The 22,262-nt window shown below is 25.9% G+C and overlaps 1 protein-coding gene across 2 annotated transcripts; it reads right to left on the minus strand.

The window, feature by feature from the left end:
• Nucleotides 1-878: 878 nt before the first annotated feature.
• On the minus strand, nt 879-12,866 carry LOC123261065 (zwei Ig domain protein zig-4). 2 transcript variants are annotated; one of them, XM_044722537.1, is made up of 7 exons: nt 12,714-12,866; nt 7,802-8,002; nt 7,239-7,297; nt 6,659-6,740; nt 2,664-2,847; nt 2,070-2,386; nt 879-1,558 (listed from the first exon to the last, which is right to left on the minus strand). In XM_044722537.1, the coding sequence occupies exons 2-7, from the start codon at nt 8,000-8,002 to the stop codon at nt 1,541-1,543; spliced, it is 861 nt and encodes a 286-aa protein (XP_044578472.1). In that variant the 5' UTR covers nt 12,714-12,866; the 3' UTR covers nt 879-1,540. The 2 variants fall into 2 exon arrangements, with proteins under 2 accessions (XP_044578472.1, XP_044578473.1); XM_044722538.1 differs by lacking the exon at nt 12,714-12,866 and adding an exon at nt 11,457-11,559.
• Nucleotides 12,867-22,262: the final 9,396 nt, after the last annotated feature.

Below are 22,262 nucleotides of genomic sequence, written 5' to 3' on the forward strand. Positions count from 1 at the left end.
TAAAAAATGTCAATAATTAAGAAATGACCTTGTATTTTGTGAACTATTGACATTTTTAAAGATATAAGCTCATCCCGATGTTATACTAATCAAGACCTTTCATTTGAGTACCCACATCAATTTTTCATATATTTGATATATTTATATATATGTATATATAAAAAATATATGAAAATGCATGTGGGTACTCAAATGAAAGGTCTCGATAAGTGTAATGTCAGGGTGAGTTTATGTCTTTAAAAATGTTAATAGTTCACAAGATACAAGGTAATTTCTTAACTATTGAAGTTTTTAGAGACATAAGCTCATTCCGATGTTACACTCATCAAGAGTTTTTATTTGATTACCCACATGCATTTTTGATATATTTTTCATATATACATTTATATAATATATAATATATGTAAATATATGAAAAATTGATGTGGGTACTCAAATGAAAGCTCTTGATGAGTGCAACATCAGAATGAGCTTATATCTTTAAAAATGTCAATAGTTCACATGATCTAAGGTAATTTCTAAACTATTGAAGTTTTTAAAGATATAAGCTCATCCCGATGTTACACTCATCAAGAGCTTTCATTTGAGTACCCACATGCATTTTTGATATATATATCATATATACATATACATAATATATATAAATATATGAAAAATTGATGTGGGTACTCAAATGAAAGGTCTTGATGAGTGTAACATCGGGATGAGCTTATATCTTTAAAAATGTCAATAGTTCACAAGATAAAAGGTAATTTCTTAATTATGTATCTAGAGATAGAGCATTTTCGGATGCAGCCTAAATACTTATCATCATAATTTTAACTATCAGTGAGAAATTTTCCTTATTTTCTTAATAATATAAATAAATAACTACACAATTTGATTCATCATAATAAAGTAATTTTATTAATATAATAAGTACATTGTTTTGCAATCGATAATATACATTCAGTATTTTAACAATGATCGCTTATATCTATATTTTATTACATGAATTTAATTTATAAAATAATAATAATAATAATAATAATAATAATTTAATTTAAATTAATTTAATGTCAATCAATAATAGTACTTGCAGTAAAATTATACAATCATTCAACTAAATGATCAATAAACGTAATCAAGTCAATTAAAAAATACATTTAGGAATGTTAAGCGTAAATAATAATAATAATTAAAATATAAATAAAATTACTGACTATATGGGCCGGCCAGGTTATTGGTTGGAAAGTTTACCTATACCACTTGGTGACTAGATAATTACATTGCATAATAAATATATATACAAATACATACATATGTACACATGTATACATATATATATATGTATATATAAATATTTTTTGTCTTCTGACTTCTTTTAAACGCAAATTATTCATTACACATTATTTATCTGTTACGGTCTTTTAATTTAGCACAATAGTCAGCTATCTATCTTTTTTTATTTATAAATAGTTGTATTTCAAGTACTCTCATGGGCCATTGGTTTATCTTTAATCATTTTTCTTAAACACCTATCATCCAATTTGTCAATTTTCTAAGTCAATCTACTATTCTGTAATCAAAAAAATATTTTTTTATTATTACTGATAATTAATTTTTATAAAAATTATTAATGAATTTAAAATTAGCAGACACTGTTTTAATTTTTTAATTTTTTTTAACAAAAAAAATTTGTTCGAAAAAATTATTTTTAAAAAATTGCATTAATCATTTTTTACATATCATTTTTTTGCCATAATTTATTTGTTAAAAAAATTATTAAATATCTGCTAAATTAATTTTTGTAAAATTATGATACAAAAATCTGCTGAGAGCTGTCAATTTTTTTTCTTATTTTCACATGTGGAATTTTTTTTAATAATAATTTTTTTATAATTTTATATTTATTTAATTATTATAAAAAAAATTTTGCATGTAAAAATAATTAAGAGAAATTTTTCTAAGTATTTTTATAATTGTAATTGAAAATTTTTAAAATTGACAATTATCAGCTGACTAGTGTCAAAAAATTCAAAAGAAGACTATAATTGATTTATAAAATAAAAAAAAAAGAAGAAATTCACCTGAACTGGATATATAAACGTTGATTGACGGTCTTCTCCGAGTTTTGACCTGGCTATGCAAATATATCCACCCATGTCTTCCCACTTGAGCGACGATATTAAAAGATCTCCGTTGCTAAGAATTTCATATCTCGGGTTCATTTTGTGAGTTATTGTGCCGTTGAACGATTGCCAGATGATCTTTGGTTTAGGTTCTCCTTGAGCAAGGCATGGTAACACCACCGTGCTGTCTTGAGAAACTAGCATCGAGCCTACAAAGTCTGTTATCACTGGTGCAGTAATCATATTGCATCTGTCAGACAACTCTGTTGTTGACACTGTCAATACCAATCATCATTTATTAATAAATAAATTTTAACAATTTAATTATAAATTATTTTTTTATAAGACTAAAGTTAGCCGACGTTGTTAATTTTTAGATTTTTGCTTCATTTATTAAATTAGAACTAAAAAATATTTTTTTTCAATTGCACTTAGTTTTTCAAATTTTTTATAAGTGAATTTTTTTGTAATATTTTTTTCAATACAAAAAATTCTAAAAATTTTTAGATGTTGACTAACTTAATTTTCATTATTTTTTTTTATTATATTTACCATCAATGTCAATGTATGTCGACGCAACCTGTACTTTGTCATTAACTACTGACACACAATGTACAACTCCCATATCAACTTCCGAAGCGCAGTCGACAATGTACTTGGACTTGACAATCCCAAAGCCGAATTTTTCTATTGATTGTTCATTGTAGACCAGATTTTCGTATTTCAAATTTTTCATCTAAACAAATTAAATGACATTAAAGTTAGCAGCCACTTAACCATTTTTTAATTTTTTTTAACAAATAAATTTGTTCCAAAAAATTATTTTTTAAAAATTACATTTTTATTTTTTTTAAATTTCTATGTCATATTTTTTTTATAACTTTATTTGTTTAAAAAATTATTAAATATCAGCTAAATTAATTTATTTTTTTGTAATTTTACATTAAAAAAATTTAGTGAACAATCTATGATACTGAAGTTAGCTAACAGCTGTCAATTTTTCAAATTTTTATAACAAATCAATTGTGATAAAAAAATGCTTTTAAAAATTTTCCACTAATAATTTTTTTTTTAATTTTCACACGTGGAATTTTCTTATTCAATTATTTTTCATAATAATTTCATTGATATAATATTCTAAAAAAATTTCTGTCAGTTAGCTTCAGTAAAACAATTATTAACCGAAAAACTCGACTAACTGATAACGAGATAATTGTAATAATATTTGTAATTCAATTAGTACTTTATAATTTCTTTGTAATTTATATTTTTAATTGTAGCACCATTTTTAGTAGATTTTATAAAAATCTAACTATTGCAGCCGTCCTCATGGCGCAACTTTTAAAAAATTTAGCCATTTTCTGACTTAGTTTGTCGAGCTGAGTCAGAATAGTATATTACACACCTAGGGAAGTAAAGTAAGAAATGTCTCAGATCACATGTAATTGTTGGCCGAGGCGAAGCCGAGGTCAACAAACATGTGATCTGAGGCTTCCCTCGCGGTTTTGATAATGCCGTAAAAATACCGTAATTTTTCGGCATTTATGCTCATGCCGTATAATTACCGTTATATTTTGGTAATAATGCGGTTATACTATAGTTGTTTTGGCCAGTTTTTATACTGTAACTATACAGTATATATACTGCACTTATGCTGCACAGTTACTGAAAATATACGATACAATTACCGCATTAATGCCCAAATTTTACCCAAAAAATTCCAAATAATTACTGTAATAATACAGTAATTTTGCCGAATATTTTCTGACATAATAGACAATTATTAAAGATTTAGTTTTATTTTTAGTCCACTTCTATGTTAGAAATGAATAAAATGAAAAATTTCAAATTTTGCTTTTTATTCTCCATCGCTACTTTGCAAAAACAAATACTGTTTTTGAATAAAAAATATGTGGAATATTATTTTTTAATTAGGTATTTAGCGATAATTAATATAAAATAATACATATGTTAAGTAAATATATTCTAATTTTAATTTCAATTTTTAATTTCTCACTTAGAAAGTTGCAAATTTTCTAAAATCGAAAAGTTATATTGTTTCACATATATAATTATATTATTTAATTTTAAATATGCTTATCGTAAGATGGACGGTGTGGCTTAATGTATATAGAATAAGTAAAAAAACAATATGGTACAGACCGGGTGACTCAAATGGTAGAGTAGCCGACATGTCCCCGGGAGGTTCTGGGTTCGAATCCCAGTCCAAGCGTTATTTAATTTGACACCATTTTTTAAATATGGTTTTAATACAGTCATTTTACCGCCTTATTACCGTAAATATGCCGCATTTCCAGCGTAAATGTATCGCATTTTTACGGTAAATGTTCCGTAATTTTTCGATAAAAAAACTGACCAAAACAACCGCAAAAATGCTGAAAAAATACCGCATTAATACTGTATAATTGCGACATTTTTTCGGCATTCACAAAACCGCTAGGGTTTCTTATTTACTTCCCGTGGAGTGTATACTATTTTTTTGTCCGACGAAGGCGGAAAGCGGCAACTTAGTTTAGCGCAGCGGGACGAAAGTTGCCACTTTCCGCCCGGAGGGCAAAAAAATATATATAGTTCAAAAGTTTATATATGTATGTATTTATATATATATTTATACGATATAACGCGGCTTGTCAGCACGATAGCGTTTTCAATTTATGACCGATTCTTCTCAAACTCAGCATGCTTTATCTATCGATCAAGACCAAGGTTAAGTTCGAAGATGAGCTTAATCGGGCGAGTAATTTGGAAATGACAGAATTTTTAAATTTTGAAAATCGTAAAAATTGATGTTTTTACTACTTCAACTTGGTATAATTACTGAACTAGACAAAATATTGAAATTCGGTAAAATGCATCGTAAAGCTCTTTTAATAAGCTCCCTCGCGGTTTTTGAAATACCGTAAATTTTCGGTATTAATGCGTTTACCATAAATTTACCGTTATAATTGTGAAATAATACGGTATTTTTGTGGTTATTTCGGCCAGTTTTTTTACTATAGTTATACAGCATTTTTACCGTACTTTTGCTGCAAATTTCAGAAATAATACGATAAAATTACCGTAAAACTCTAGAACTTTTACCGTGAAAAATTTATGTATTAACTATAATATTACTATAATTTTACAATAATAAAATGGTATTTCTACAGTAAAAATACCAAAGATATTCTGCAATTTTACCGCGTTTATACTGATATAATTAAAGATATAATGCTTTCTACGGTAAGATGGACGGTTGTGTTCATTACTCGGTGAGTCTTTATTAGGTGACTGAGTAAAAAGATACGGATAGTGTCTCTGATAGCTCAACTGCTAGAGCCTTCGGCGCGTAACTAGATGATCCGGGTTCGAATCCCGGTCTGGACTAAAAAAAATGATAATAATAATAAAATCAGAGAAATTAATTTATCAACCTCTTAAAAATTATTCATGATAATTTATAATGTTATAAAAAAAAATTTTAGGCTATCGAAAAATAATAATAAAGCAGCATATTTTTGGTATTTTGCTGGTAATAGAAAGTAGGGATCTTCTTTTCCTGTTTTTTGCTGCAATAGTACCGCAGATATATAGTAAATATGCAGTACATTTACGGTTTAAAAGCTGTTAATATACCGTAATTTTTCTATTGTATTGCCGTAAATATTCTGAATTAATTTCGTAGTTTTTTCGTAATAATTCGATAAAAAAACTGGCTAAAATAACTGAAGTATTACGGCAAAAATACAGCATTTATATCGTATAAATACCGTAAAGATTATTTTTTCAATTACGGAAAAATTCCCACTGAGTAGGTCCCCCCCTTTCCCCTATCCGTTCTTTCCCAACTCCCTTAAAATTTGCTTTAATATGGCTCTTTACGGTATGAATCTTTACGCTTTAATATGAATCTTTACGGTATTTCCAAAACCGTGAGGGCTTCAATTTTCACTACTTAGAAGTGGTAGTAGTCTCAATATTACTCCTTTTAGAGTTCGTTTAATGAAACAGTTTTACTGTTGCAGCCGTTTTAGAATTATTGTCTACATCATAGCTTAATCATGATGTAAATTCAATAATTACGATATTGATCAGTCTTTTGTGTAATGTTTTCGGGTAGGTTGTCAGTAAATATGTCACAAATTAGTTCTAACCATTGTTTTCTTCAACTAAAATTTTATCCGGTTGCAAAATTCTGATTAACTTGAAAACTGTTCTTTCTAAGCAGTTACTTAAAATTTGGACTTTTATAATTCAAATCTTATAATCTGTGCAATTTTTTGGTAAATATTTGAGAAACTTTTTCTTCACAAGATAATTTTTTTTCCAAAATTTGTTGTAAATAGTTTTAAATTTATTATTGAATTTTGTTTTTAATTAATGAATTAAGTTATACATTATCAGTGTTATTATATTATTTTATTAAAAATCAATTTTTTTTATTTGAAAAATCTACTTCCATTTCGGCTGCCGAATGGCCTTTTTATTTTTCCGGCCATTGAATTATAGAAACAAAGTTTAAAAGAAGAAATGAATACAATTCTAACCTGACTTTCCAAGTCGCCGCGAACCCAGCGGATTTGAGGAATTGGTGATCCGTAAGCAATACACGTCAATTCTCCAGATTGTCTGTGAAAAAATAAAATTATTAATCCAATTGATAATAATAAATAATAATAATAAACTATGATACTAAAATCAGCTGACGCGTGTCGGTTTTTTTAATTTTTATAACAAAGTAGCAATAAAAATTCCAACTAATAAATTTTTTTTAATGTTAACAAGTGCGATATTGTTATTAATTTTTTTTCCATAATAATTTAATTGCCAATTTATTAATTTATTTACTAAAAAAATTTGTTTCGAAAATTGATTCTTAAAAAATTGCATTTTTTTAATTTCTACATGTCAATTTTTTTTTCATAATAATTTGCCAATTTATTTATTTACTTAAATTTATTTACCAAAAAAAAAAATTGTTTAAAAAATTGCATTTTTTAAATTTCTACATGTCAATTTTTTTTCTATTTTTTTATGCCATAATTTTTTAAATATAAAATGTTAAATTAATTTTCATAAAAATTTCTAATGTCTGTCAATTTAATTGTTGTAATATATTAAACTTACCCTTTAGTTAGTAAAAGTGGTCCACCGGTAATTCTGACAGGTTTCCTCTTGACTTTAGACTAAAAAAAAAAAAAAAATACAAAATTAACTTGATAATTTTTTAATTGTATTTATCAAAAAAATTATGACACTTAGCAGACGCCTAAAAATTTTTGATTTTTTTTATTAATTAAATTATAATTAAAAAGATATTTTAATAAAATTGCACTTATAGCTTTTCAAATTTTTTTACATGTGAAATTTTTATTTTAATTTTTTCAATAAAAAATTTCTAAAAATTTTCAAATGTCTAACTTCATCTTCATAAAAAATTGCATTTTAATTTTCTTTTATTTCTACGCCAATTTAAAAAATAATTCTTTTCTTATCATAATTTATTTATTAAAAAAATCATCAAATATCCGGTAAATTAATTTCTATAGCAAAGTAAGTAATTATATAACAAAAACGTTCAAGGTAATTTATTCCGTGCAAGATAATTAAATAAATTACAACGAATGACTAATTAATTTCTAATAATTTCTTGTAGTAAAAAAAAAAGAACCGTATGAGCGATTACCAACCGTTTTATGATGATGTGTCTCGATATTGTCTGACAGAGAATTAGTATAGGAATCATCGAGATGTTTTGGCCTGTCGTCGTAATCAGCGGCGACTTCTATGGGAGATTGTGGCTCATAATTAATGTAGTGACTCTTAGTCATCTGTATCACTAAGGTCAGGAAAATAAATCCCAGTGTTGACTTTTGAATAGTTTGTTCCATCTGTAAGATAAAAATCTTACTGTTATAAAAGGTAAAAAATATAATTATAAATATTTATCAGCCCGGTGAATGCACTTAGATTTACTTTGACCCGCAAATCCAAATGCACCTAATTTATTGCCGCTTTTAACATTCATTTCTCATTACATTGCTTGTGCGCATAAAAAGAATCATTCTCGCATGCGAATTAAGCCTCTTCATCTTCTCTTATGTTTTTATACTCGCCGGTAATGCATAATATAAAGTTAAAGAAAAAAAATGATGATAATAAAGGTAGTAAAAAAAAGAAAAAAAAAAAATAGTAATAATAATAAAAAGGCGAAGAAACTCAAACGAAGTCACGATCAGCAATTCTATCAGTGTCTCTACTCCTTCTCTCCTGACTTATAACACACATCATTTTTCAATTGATACCTTCCGATCGTACCGTTTAATTAATTAAGTATTTTATAGTCAAGGTTCATTATTACATATATTATTATTAAATCTCTTCAATTTAAATCATTTATCAGTAATAAAAGTTATTTATTATTTAAATTTAGATTGATAAAAATTAATAAAAAAAAACAGTACTAAATAAATAAACAAGTAATTAATTTTTATTAAATAACCCACAGTAAATTTTATTTATTTTATTAAGCAACTCATGTCTGACTAATCAAAATTTTACTACTTAACTTCGACTAATACATTTTTATGCGTTCTTTGTTTTACCGTCATGATTAATATAGACAATAAATTTTAATGGGATTAATTAAGTTAAGTGCATCGACTTTTATTTTAGTAACTAAATAATATTGCAGCATAATATTTGACATGATAGGGAGCCAGTTTACAAAGTTAATTAATTTTTTTTTTACGAGTACTTAACAGACCAATTAATTAATTTATTTTTTTTTTCTCGGTTTGTATAAAAAGGGACGATTATTACACTGATAAGATTTTTTTATATTTAATAAGCTTTATTAACTGTTAATAAAATGAAAATTAAGTTAGCCGACATGTGAAAATTTTTAGAATTTTTTTTATTAAAGAATTATTACAAAAAAATTTTTTTCATTTGTTAAAAACTTCAAAAACTATAAGTGCAATTTTTAAAAAATATTTTTTAGTTATAATTCAATAAATTAAGCAAAATAAAAAAATTAAAAATGTCGGCTAACTTTATTATTATGTTAATAAATATTTATTAACAGTTAAAAAATATTTATTAACTGTTAACAAATATTTATTTAAAATAGAAAGCAAAAATAGCAATTTTTTTTTAATACTTTTTATAACTCAGCTGGAATATATGATAATAATTAAATTCACTAAATAAATTAACGTTTTTAATATTTAAAAATATAAAAAATAATTATATTCTATAATAAACGTTATTATAATGTAATATAATTAATGCAAATAATTTATAAAGATGATTTTTATTTATAAGCAATCTTCATATTATATAAAATATTTATTAATTATTAATAAATATTTTTTAACTATTAATAAATACTTATTAATTATAAATAAATTTACTTTCCTCCCAGATGAATATTTATTGAATGTTAAAAATTATTTATTAAAATTTAATAAATTAAATTGTCTTAAAATAAATTAAATTATTAATAGTTAATAAATCTTCACTGATAGAAGGAATGGTTTATAGTTAAAAATATTTGTTAATATTTAACAAATCATTTATTAGATGCCACTTTTCAGTCCTTAATAAATATTTAAAATTTATTAAATACAAACAAATCATTTTAAATACTAAGAAATATTTTTTAGTACAAATAAATCCTTGTATCAGTGTATTATTTGTAAAAATTGAATAAAAACAAAAAGTATTTATGGGAAAAGAGGTAAATCCTCATTAAATAATGAGAATAATTATATAAATTCATGAAATTAAAATGAAGAGTGTCACGTACAAGTAGACAAGAGAAGAGTACGAGGATAATTCTCGAGAGAACCAGACATTTATTCGTCATCGCTCAGAGCTGTCTACCGCTGCCGATTTCGTCGGAAGGCACGTACATACATTTACATTAAAATACACATGCAAGTATATTTTAAAGTGGAAAATCAATAATTTGCAAAGAGTGGAATACTTGAGAGGAAGAATTAAAATAATTGGTGGAATTTTATAAAATAATATAACAGGACGTGAGTCGGCGGAAACATGTAATTTTATTATTTATTATTATATACACAACATACTACGCGACGGATTTCGTATTATGGTTTGTACGTAGTAAGAGTGATTATTATAAATGAGTCAATGGAATTATTGGGAGTCCTACGTCATTTAGTTGGTAAATATATGAACCAGTGGTGTATATTTGTTGGGGAGATCAAGTTGACCGGGTAATTTTAGTTGTTACATTAGTTAGTAAATAAATCAGTGTAGCAGATGAGATGAGATGAGAGTTAGCTCATAACTCATATCAAGCTACTGAGAATTCGAATAGAAGAGTGTGGTATGGATGAAGATGATTGAGAGACAATACTGAGGAAAGAGAAGAAGAGAATTTACATGTGACGCATGCACTTGTCACTTTATTCAAACTCTTTAGATTGTTATTTTTTATTTTTATTTTTATTCACATTATTCAGATTATTTATACAAGTCTAATTAAAAAATAATTATTGCAGGTAGCTGAATATAATAAATTAATTCAACCGCAATAAAATTGAAATTCAAGAGAACGGCAGTTGAAAAATAAAAATAAAAGGATCGGACACGAGTCGAGTGTCTGAAGAGAAATCTCATATCAAGATGCCTCGAATAAAATAGCAATAAAAATTCGAATTAACCAAGAGGCCGCGCGTTGGATTCGTGCGCACGCTCGTTCGATCTCAAGTCCACAAATCACACATTTGTATTTAATTATGGTTCATCGTCATCCTCACGTGATGCATATATATGTAAGTATAAGTATGTATGTATATATATATATCATGGAACACCATGACATATCTTTTAAGAATTTACTCACAACTACCGGTAATTATTGTCTTTCATGAATAAAAATATAATTCAAAGCAAATAATGTAGAACAGAAATAATAAAAAAACATGCAATGTTTTTTTTTTTTTATTATTATTTAAATGAATAAATTTTAAATTAATGTGACTTTACCAGTAGATTTGACTACGTGACTTATTGTATGATGCAAGAAGCCTGCGATGTGAGTCCGGTACTGACTCGATGCAGACGTACAAAAAAATAATTTACTCTACAATGAATTTATGTCAATTTTATTTTAAACTTTACTAACAATTTACCCTCAGATTTAATAAAATTCCCACTCTTCTATAGGACATTTTTTTATTGATAAAAATTACGCGTATTTTTAGAGTAAAAAAATTAAATTATTAATTATTCATTAGTGCGTTAATAAATTAATAAATTATTTAAATAAATTAAATTAAACAAAATAAAGTATTAAAAATAAATTCTTACTTCATTAGTAGAAAGTAAACTTTTTAGCCGCTATAAAGACCCGCGAGATCTCTTCAGCAGCACGAAACTGTTAAGACTGCCGTAATATCGCCCGAATACCCGATCCGATGATTTAGTTCAAACACGTGGGTAAATCGCGTCATCTGACTTACCGACTACGGCACGTGTTTTAAGTCTATGTATGTTACACATTTAATATTTAATAGAATCGCGTGTATCACGGTTCTTATTTTAAAATTAATCATTGCACTGTTTGATCTAGCAACTCTAATAAAATTTTTCATCACCTTCTTGAGCGACTCAAACTATTTTCAATTTAACAAAAAAAAGAATTATTTATTTATTCAAATAATAACTTAAATAAATTCATAGATTTGAATTTGTGATAATGAATTTAAATTTAAGTTACAATTAATTCAATTTGCGAGTGCATTCGCACACATGTAAGATAAAATGAATGCACGTGCAGGTTGAAACTAGTTAAATCAGGCAATAAGTCAATCATACAAACCATACAATGTAAATACAACTGGTGTCCCTTTACTGTTACATGCATTACATACCCAGTGTACGTACTCTTACTCTTACTCTCATGGATTTCATTCTTATTATTATGACTTATGATACACGTTAATCTTATGATCTAATTCCTCGGTACTTGAACTCACGTCGAAATTCAATATTACAGTCGCTTAGATTTTAGCAATTCATATTATTTGATTTATAGTCTAGTGATGAAGATAACGCCGGAATAATAATTTAAAAAATTTCATACATTTTTCTTCACGGCTTTACGTAAGTACTTTTTTTTTTTTTTTTTTTTTTTTTTTATTTGCAAATCACTTTATTTAAAAGAAGAAATTTAATAAAATATTTTTTAACAAATTTATATAAATTTATTTACGTAAGTACTTTTTTCTATTTTTTAGTTACAAATAACTTAATTTAAAAGAAGAAACTAATAAAAAATTTTTCAGCAAATTTTCTAATAAATTTCTATTAAATATTAATTAATTAGTTTATTTTTTATTTTTTATTTGCAAATCACTTTATGAAGAAATTTAATAAAAAATTTTTCCACCAGATTTTCTAATAAATTTGAACAAAGTATTAATTTATCCTGTGACAAACGCTAATTAAAAAGGTAGGTCAAGGTGCGCGGATTTAAAATCTTCCGGCTTAAAAATATTCTTCACTATTTAATTCTATCTTACCTAATAAAATTATTTTTTTTTTAGTAATTAAAATTCCACTGACCTTGGTGCAAGTAATTAGCAGCAGTTATTAACTTATTAAATTTCTCCTGGTAATTGCCGTAAAAACTTAGATAAAAACTTAAACTGTTAAGCGGTGGTTAGTTTAACGAACAAGCTCAACAAAAGGTCAGAAGATGAATTAATACTGTGAGCTGGTGATCCCGATATTTATACTCAGAAATGCAACAATCGTGACGTATCATTTGCGCTCGATTGGTCGGCTACTTACTGATGGCGGGGGCTGTAGATATGTCTTGTGGACCAATCAGAGAAAATAAAGTAACCCACACCCGTTAGTCACACATCTCGAGCGTAAAACGTCGTCACCTCACGGTCACACCATCATCATCATCATTTAATCCTTATCCTTATTCTTGTCCTTACATTCATGCTTCCTCTTACCGGCTCTGCCTTTGCATAATATCACCACTGACGGTTTGATTAAGCCCGAGGAAAAATTTCACCCTCATCTCTTGCTCGAGTGGCTGCAGCGAAGAAAGCTCCAGACCGAAGATTCCACTTGGGACTTGCTACTTTTTCTAGATTCAAATGAAAAAATCACTTTTTTACGCTGATATCACTTTCCTTGACATTTCCGTCGAGGATTTCTGACACGCCTGGCTGTAAAAAATTTGGAAATTTTTATAAGTTCTTTATATAGGGTGAAGAATTTAAGATATGGAAAATTTTGTATCCAAAAAAAAAATTAGCTCTAGAAAATTAAATTTTAAAAGAAGAATACCAAAATTTTTAAAAATAAAGTTAGCCGACATTTTTGATTTTTTTATTTTGCTTAATTTATTAAATTATAACTAAAAAATATTTTTTTTAAATTGCACTTGTAGTTTTTCAAGTTTTTAACAAATGAAAAAAATTTTTTTTTATTTTTTTGTAATAAAAAAAAATCATGACAATTTTTAGATGTCGGCTAACTTTATAATCATGGAAATTAAAGCCGACATTTCAAAAATTTTAGAATTTTTTTTTTTTATTGAAAAAATTATTATAAAAGAATAAAAACAAAATTTCATCTGTAAAAAACTTAGAAAACTATAAGTCCAATTTTTAAAAAATGTTTTTTTGTTATAATTTAATGAATAAAAATAAATTAAAAAATTTGAAACGTCGGCTAACTTGAGTATTTCAAAATTAAGTTAGCTGACATTTAAAAATTTTTAGAATTTTTTTTTTATTGATGAAATCGTTACAAAAAAATTAAAAAAAAAGTCCATTTGTAAAAAATTAAAAATAGTATACATGGAATTTTTTAAAAATAATTTTTAATTGTAATTCAACAAATGAAAAAAATTAAAAACGTCGGCTAACTTTAGTATTATAAATATTCTTCTTTTATTTTTTTTGTTCAAGCGAATTTTTTTTTCTGGACGAGAGATTTTTTTTTTTTAAGAGAAAATTTAATTTTTTATATAAGTAAATTAATTAAGTCAAAGTTTAATTATTGTTAGAAGAAGCAAAAAAGAAACATTGAAATATAATTATTTTTTAGTTTTCAGATAAAGAAGCTATGAGTCAATTTCAGCAAAGATAAGTCAGGACATTAATAATTTTGATAAAACTTTTATGATCACGAAAAGTTGTGAAATTATTTATTGAGTTCGATAAAAAATTTATAGTTTTTAACTTCCTGCTAAGAAAATCGGGAAGTTATTGGTTTTACCCCGTTTTACGAAAATCGAGTTTTCATCAGATCTCGACGTTTGAAGGTCACAGGAAGGTTCTCTGACTATCCCCGCGAGGGTGTCACTATGTCTGTATGTATATATATATATATATATGCGTGCGTGCGTATGTGTGTGTGTAAGTAAGTAAGTATGTAAACCTCTCATAACTTTTGAATGGCTTGACCGATTCGATCGCGGTTGGCTTTTCCAAACTTAGATTTAAGATACGATTTGGATCAATTCGGACCGATAGATTTCGAAAAATCTGAAAAAAAACTGTAAAAAAAATTTTTTTCAAAAGTGGTTTTTTGGAATAACTTTTAAACGGCTTTATCGATCAACTCCAAAAACTAATCAGCTCTTGACCGTAAAAAACCGCGTCGATCGCCGCTGATCCGGTCAAAATCGGTTGATTTGTTCGAGAGATATCGTGCAAGAAAGAAAACCCAAAAAAGTGTTTTTTTCGAAATTACCTCGAAATTTCTAGTTTGATCAATTTAAACTTAAAAATTTTTCATAAGACTTAAAAAACTGCGTCGAATGCCGCCAACCGCGTGAAAATTGGTTCATTAATTCAAAAGTTATTGCGGTTTGAAAACTCAAAAAATAGTGTTTTATCAACGTTCTATCAAACTTTTGAGCTTGAAGAGCTCAAAAACGTCGAAAATGCAATTTTAAGCGCCCAGGTATGGAATTAGCGGGAAGTTGCAGGGATGGCCTTCAGGGTCAACCGTGTTCCTAATTTTTTTTATCGCAATAGATAAATATTAATTGACAGAAAAAGCTATTTTTGTTGGAAAAAAATCGGAAGCTAGTTTGTTGAAATTATTTATTGAGTTCGATAAAAATTTATAATTTTTTTCATCGCAATAGATAGATATTAATTGACAGAAAAAGCCATTTTTGTTTGAAGAAAACTTTGAGCTAGCTTTTTGAATGAAAGAAGATTAATAAAAAAAATTGGTGTTCATTCATCAGATTTAAGTAGAAAGTTAACAAAGAAAATGATGTTACTTCATCAGATGTAAGTTAAGAGTTTTAGGGTTTTTACTTCTACTCAATGAAAATGACTCCGGAGCAAGTGTGCGTGCGATGACGCATGTAAAATAAATAGATTACAGTATCAGGATTCCCTGTGAAGAAAAAAAAATACCAATAATTGACAATTAACGTGTCGTATGGTGTTCTGAGAAATTGATTATTTTGTTTATTAGTAATTAATGTTGTTTTTTGATTATTTTTAATAATTCTTTTGAGTACTACGTCGAACCATAAATAGCTTTGAAGTTTGATCTTAACTACGCCGAGTATATAATTTTTTTCTTCATCAGTTGGCTTCTTAGAAATTATATAAATAACTATTGAATTTATATTATTGCTTCTGAAGATCAAATTTGTAATTAAAAAATATTGTAAATTTTATTTTCTTAACAGTAAGAATTATTACTTCACATTTATTTACTTTTAAAATTTATTGTTGGAAAAACTATGGCCGGAAATATTATTTTTAATTGTAAACTTTTATTCCTCTGAAATATGATATAAATTTTATTAAAAAATCCTTTAGTTTATAATTTTATTCTTAAAAAGTCTTTAATTTGATTTTTTATCATTAAGTTAATTAAGCTTTAACTAGTCACATTAACCAATTATTGATTTACTATTTTTTTTTTTCTAATTTTAAACTTTTAATCTGTACTTAAAATATCAAAATTGAAAAATTATCTTTTCTGAAGTAATTACTATTTTATGTTTCCTTTTTAATCACTATTAAATATAATTTTTATTAATTAATTTAAAAAAAAAGTTTTTAATTGAAGAAAATAAAAATTAAAGTTAAAAAAAAAATATTTAATATTTAATGCTTAATTTTCTGAAAAATATTTTCTGTTTTTGTAATAACATTTACTCTAAACAAATATTGTTCAAAATTTTTAAGTCTAATCAAATATTTTACACTGTTATCATTTTTAACTTCCCGCTAAGAAAATCGAAGATTTTCAAAAATCGGGAAGTTATTGTTTTCACCCCGTTTTGCAAAAATCGAGTTTTCATCAGATCTCGACGTTTAAAGGTCACAGGAAGCTTCCCTGACTATCCCCGCGAGTTTGTCACGGTGTCTGTATGTATGTGTGTGTGTGAAAGTATGTGAACTGCTTATAACTTTCGAACGGCTTGACCGATTTCATCGCGGTTAGTGCCATTCGAAAGGGCGTGACCAAACTTAGATTTTAAAAATTATTTGGACCGATTGAGATCAATAGATTTTGAGAAATCTTCAAAAAACTTAAAAAAAAATTTTTTTCAAATGTGGTTTTTTTGGAATAACTTTTAAACGGCTTGATGGTTCAACTCCAAAAACTAATCAGCTCTTATCCTCAAAAAATCACGTCGATCGCCACCAGTATGGTCAAAATCAGTTGATTCGTTCGAGAGATATAAAAAAGATTTCTTGACTGGAGAATAAAATTCTTGGCTCAAGTAAATTTGTCGGGTGTCCGAAGGAATACCGAAGTTGTCTTGGCCGAAGTAAAAATTTTTCTTGAAATTCTATTCTTGCTGGAAGTAATTTTTCTTAATTCAAATTATCATAAATACTTGATACAATAAATTTTTATATTGGATCAAGATTTTTAGATACTTTAGGGAAGCAGCGCCACCTACTTCAGCTGAGAAAAAAATTTTCTCACCTTGAGAAAATTTTTCTCTTGAATATTTGATACTCATTTTAGATTATTTTAGCACGCAATTATACATATTGAATGAAAGAAAATGGTTCAATATTATTTGATCTTCCCATTTAAGATGTTCGTCAATAAAAATATTAATGAAAATTTATTATCGAGATATTTAATTTTTTGGAGCAAGAGAAAAATTTTCTCAAGACAAGAAAATTTACTTCTGTCAAGAACTTAAATTTTTTGGAGCAAAAGAAAAATTTTCTTGATTTAAATAAATTGTCTTGGATCAAGATACGTATTTCTTGAATCAAGAGAATTAATTTTGTTGGAATAAGTGAAATTTCTTGTGTCAAAAAAAAATTTTTTTTTCGCCCAAGAAAATAATTAGCAAGAAAAATATTTTCTCGGTTAAAGTGAACCATTCTTTCTGTGTAGCGCGATCAATTCAAAATTTAAGATTCTTTTTAAGGCTTGAAAAACTGCGTCGAATGCTGCTAACCGCGTGAAAATCGGTTTATTCATTCAAAAGTTATTGCGGTTTAAAAATTCAAAAAATAGTGTCTTATCAAATCTCTATCAGACTTTTGAGCTCGAAGAGCTTTAAAGCATAGGAAAGCAATCTCTTTGAGTTCGGATAGCTCAAAATAACTCATAAATTGTATTTTCGAGCTCGAAGAGCTCAAAAACGTCATCGGTGCAATTTTAAGCGTTTAAGTATAGAATTAGCGGGAAGTTGCAGGGGTGGCCTTCAGGGTCAACCGTTTTCCTAATTTTTTTTATTTTTCAATATCCATTAAGAAATATTTAAATTAGCTTATAGTTATTTTTAGCTTCAAACAATATTTAAAGTGATTTCAACAGCGATCACACAAATATTGAGAAGAAAATGAATAAAAAAAAAGAACAGATAGACTTGATTAAAACTAATCTAATTAACATATTAGTGCGTCATAATTGACGTCAAATATTTACTAACGATAATGTTCTTTTTACAAAAACTACTGTCTAAAAAGGTAGTGCAATAATTATCAACACGAAAAATTAACCTGGCAAGATAGATTATATTAACACGGAAAATAAAAGAGTGTGTAAAAAATTACAACCAGATCCACGTCTTATTTTTATCTATCTCAATCCAAAATCCATTAAAGTAACTAAATATTTTACCAACAATGACGTCTTCACACATTTATTCAAATTTGTACAAGTTAATTTAAATAATTAATCCCTATATAAAAATCAACCTGTCAAAATTATTTTAATTACCAAATTCTAATAATCCCAAGTGTTTTATTTCTATTTGATTTATTCGGCTGGTAATTTATTCATGACATTGAAATTAACTGGCAACTTTCAATTCTTTTTAATTTTTATAACAAATTGCAATTAGAAAAATTAAAATAAAGTTAGCCGATATTTTGTATTTTTTTATTTTGCTTAATTTATTAAATTATAACTAAAAAATATTTTTAAAAAATTGCACTTATAGTTTTTGAAATTTTTAACAAATGAAAAAAATTTTTTTTTTATTTTTTGTAATAACTCTTTAATAAAAAAAATCATTAAAATTTATAGATGTGGAATAACTTTATTTTCATATTAGAAAAATTCTTTAAAAAATTTTCATTAATAATTTCTTTTTATTTTCACACGTGGAATTTTTTTTATACACTGAAGTTAACTTACATTAGATTTTTTTTATAATTTAGAGCAATAAAATTATTATTTAAAAAATTCTGTGTATTGTTAAAAAAAATTGACAGTTATCAGCTAACTTCGGTATCATTTTTTTTTTTAAATTAAATTTTTTACAATACTAAAGTCAGCTGACAGCTGTCAATTTTTTTAATTTTTATAACAAATCAATGATATTAAAGTTAGATGTCACTTGACCATTTTTTAATTTTATTTAACAAAAAAATCTATAGCAGAAAATTATTTTAAAAAAATTGCATTTTTAATTTATTAAAATTTCTAAATGTCAATTTTTTTTATGCAATAATTTATTTATTAGAAAAAATTATCAAAATTACTAAATATCTGCTAAATTAATTTTCATAACAAATCAATTGAAATAAAAAAATGCTTCTAAAAATTTCCACTAATTATTCCTTTTAATTTTCTTATGTGCAATTTTTTTATTAAATTTTTTTTCATTACGATTTAATTGCTATAAACTTACAAAAAAATTTCTATCAAATTAAAAAATTTAATTGTCAGCTAACTTATGATTTTTTTAAATTAAATTTCTTACAATACTGGTCAGCTGAGAGCTGTCAATTTTTTATAATAAATCAGTTAAAATAAAAAATGCTTCTAAAAGTTTCCACAAGTTATTTTTTTTAATTTTCACATGTGAAATATTTATCAAAATTAATTTAGCAGATATTTAATAATTTTTTTAACAAATAAATTTTGACAAAAAAAATTGACATGTAAAAATTTAGAAAAATAAAAAATGCTATTATAAAAAAACAATTTTTGCAACAAATTTTTTTATTAAATAAAATTAAAAAATTGTCAGACGCTAACTTTAATGTCATGAAATATTTTCATTAATTTTTTATGAAAATTAAGAAAGCTTTAAAAACTATCTGTGCAATTTTTAACAAATATTTTTTTGTTCTAATTTAATTATTAAAAAAAAATTAAAATCGTCGGCTAACTTTAGTATTATTAATGTTTTTTCAATAATAATAAAGTTAGCCGACATTTTTGATTTTTTTATTTTGCTTAATTTATTAAATTATAACTAAAAAATATTTTTAAAAAACTGCACAGAGAGTTTTTGAAGTTTTCAACAAATGAAAAAAATTTTATAAAATTTTTTAGATTTCGGCTGACTTCATTGTCATTTTTCATTATAATTTAATAGCTATAAAATTATAAAAAATGTCTAATATTTAACTTCAGTGTCTTAATTAATTCTCCCAGATTTTTCGGTAAATTCCCCATAAAAAACAAATAGGTTAATTGATCTGCTTTTAATACAAGTTACAACTGACTAAAACAAGCTCCCTTCGAGTTAATCTGGATAGATTAATAAAGAATTTCTTTCCTTTTCATAATTCATAATGGCCCAAAGATATGATGATAAATTTAGCAGATATTTAATAATTTAGAATTTTTTTCAACAAATAAATTATGGCAAAAAAAAAATATAAAAAAAATTGATGATATCAAATTTAGCTGTCACTTCACAATTTTTTAATTTTTTTTAACAAAAAAATTTGTTCTAAAAAATTATTTTTAAAAAATTGCATTTTTAATTTATTAAAATTTCTACAAGTCCATTTTTTTAATATCTTTTTTTTGTTATAGTTTATTTATTAAAGAATATTTAAAAAATTGTGAAGTGACAGCTAAATTTAATGTCATAAAAAATTGACATGTAGAAATTATTAAAAATTAAAAATGCAATTTTTTAAAAATAATTTTTTACAGCAAATTTTTTTGTAAAAAAAAATTAAAAAATTCTCTAGTGACTGCTAACTTTAATGTCATCCCAAAGATTCGCAAAGCGAACAAGTTTGTACACGTTAAAACTTAAAACCATGGATAGACACGTGACCGGTCTGGAATAGTTCCGAATAGATCCGAAAAACCCATGATAGATCAAATCTCGTCTCGTGTCTAGACCGGCACATTTCTTCTCACATAACTCCGGCTGACTCAAAGTTCTTCGTCCGAAATGAAACAGGGTTCCGAAAATCGATTCGCCGAATCGTTATTGTATCGTAAGTATATACTATACCCTTTAGATAAAGTAGTTATTATAATATTACTACCGGGACCTTACTCTGTTATGTGTCACGGAGAAAGACACAGACTTAGACTGGTCCGCCTAAGAATTTTTTATCCATGTTAAATCTATCATAATCTTCATTCACCAAACTTATCGGTTTGATTTATTAGTTTCATTTCACTTTTCTCTGAATGAATTATATTAATAGTATTCATATTCTTATTTTTTTTTCAGGATATGTCTATTGACCCTGCATTGTCATCGTTGTTCTTGGAACCGCTACTCACTCAGTCTATCGGTAATACCCGCTAGAAATCTCTTCTTATTTTATTATGATCCAGCAGGTAAATTATTTTATACATAATATATGTTATAAATTATATATTTTTTAAGTCAAGAAATTATTATTTAAACATACAGTCAATTAAAAAATTACACTGAAGTTGATGAAAATTAAGTTAGCGATATCTGAAAATTTTAAGCGTTTTTTTTTATTGAAAAAATTATTGCAAAAAAATTTTTATTTATAGAAAACTTTAAGTGCAATTTTTTTTAAATATTTTTTTGTTCTAATTTAATTAATGAAAGAAAATTAAAAAATTAATTAACCTGCTAAATTATTATTTAAACGGTCAATTAAAAAATTACACTGAAGTTGATGAAAATTAAGTTAGCGATCTCTGAAAATTTTAAGCATTTTTTTTTATTGAAAAAATGATTACAAAAAAATTGTTATTTATAGAAAACTTTAAGTGCAATTTTTTTTTAATATTTTTTTGTTCTAATTTAATTAATGAAAAAAAATTAAAAGCATCGGCTAATTTTAAAAATTTTTTTATAATTTTATAATTAAATTATTATAAAAAAATTCCACAATTGAAAATTGAAAAAAGAACATTAGTAAAAATTTTTAACTTTCCGCAAAGAAAATTGAAAATTTTCAAAAATCGGGAAGTTAATGGTTTTACCCCGTTTTTCAAAAATCGAGTTTTCAACGGATGTTGACGTTTTGAGGTCCTAGGAAGCTTCCCCGAATGTTTCCGCGGTGATGTCCGTATGTCTGTCTGTATGTAGGTGTGTGTGTGTGTGTGTATGACCGTATGTAAACCTCTCATAGCTTTTGAACGGCTCGACCGATTTCATCGCGGTTGGTGCTATTCGAAAGGGCTTGACCAAACTTAGATTTTGAATACAATTTGGACCGATTCGAACCGGTGGATTTTGAGAAATCTCAAAAAAACTACAAAAAAAATTTTTTTGAAATGTGGTTTTTTTTAAATTACTTTTAAATGGCTTTACCGATCAATTCCAAAATCTAATCAGCTCTTAAGATCAAAAAACCACGTCGATCACCGCAAGTCCGGTCAAAATCGGTTGATTCGTTCGTGAGTTATCGTTGTCGAAAGAAAACCGAAAAAAAGTGTTTTTTTGGAATTACTTCG

The sequence above is a fragment of the Cotesia glomerata genome, linkage group LG3 (assembly GCF_020080835.1).
Source record: "Cotesia glomerata isolate CgM1 linkage group LG3, MPM_Cglom_v2.3, whole genome shotgun sequence".
Taxonomy (NCBI): domain Eukaryota; kingdom Metazoa; phylum Arthropoda; class Insecta; order Hymenoptera; family Braconidae; genus Cotesia; species Cotesia glomerata.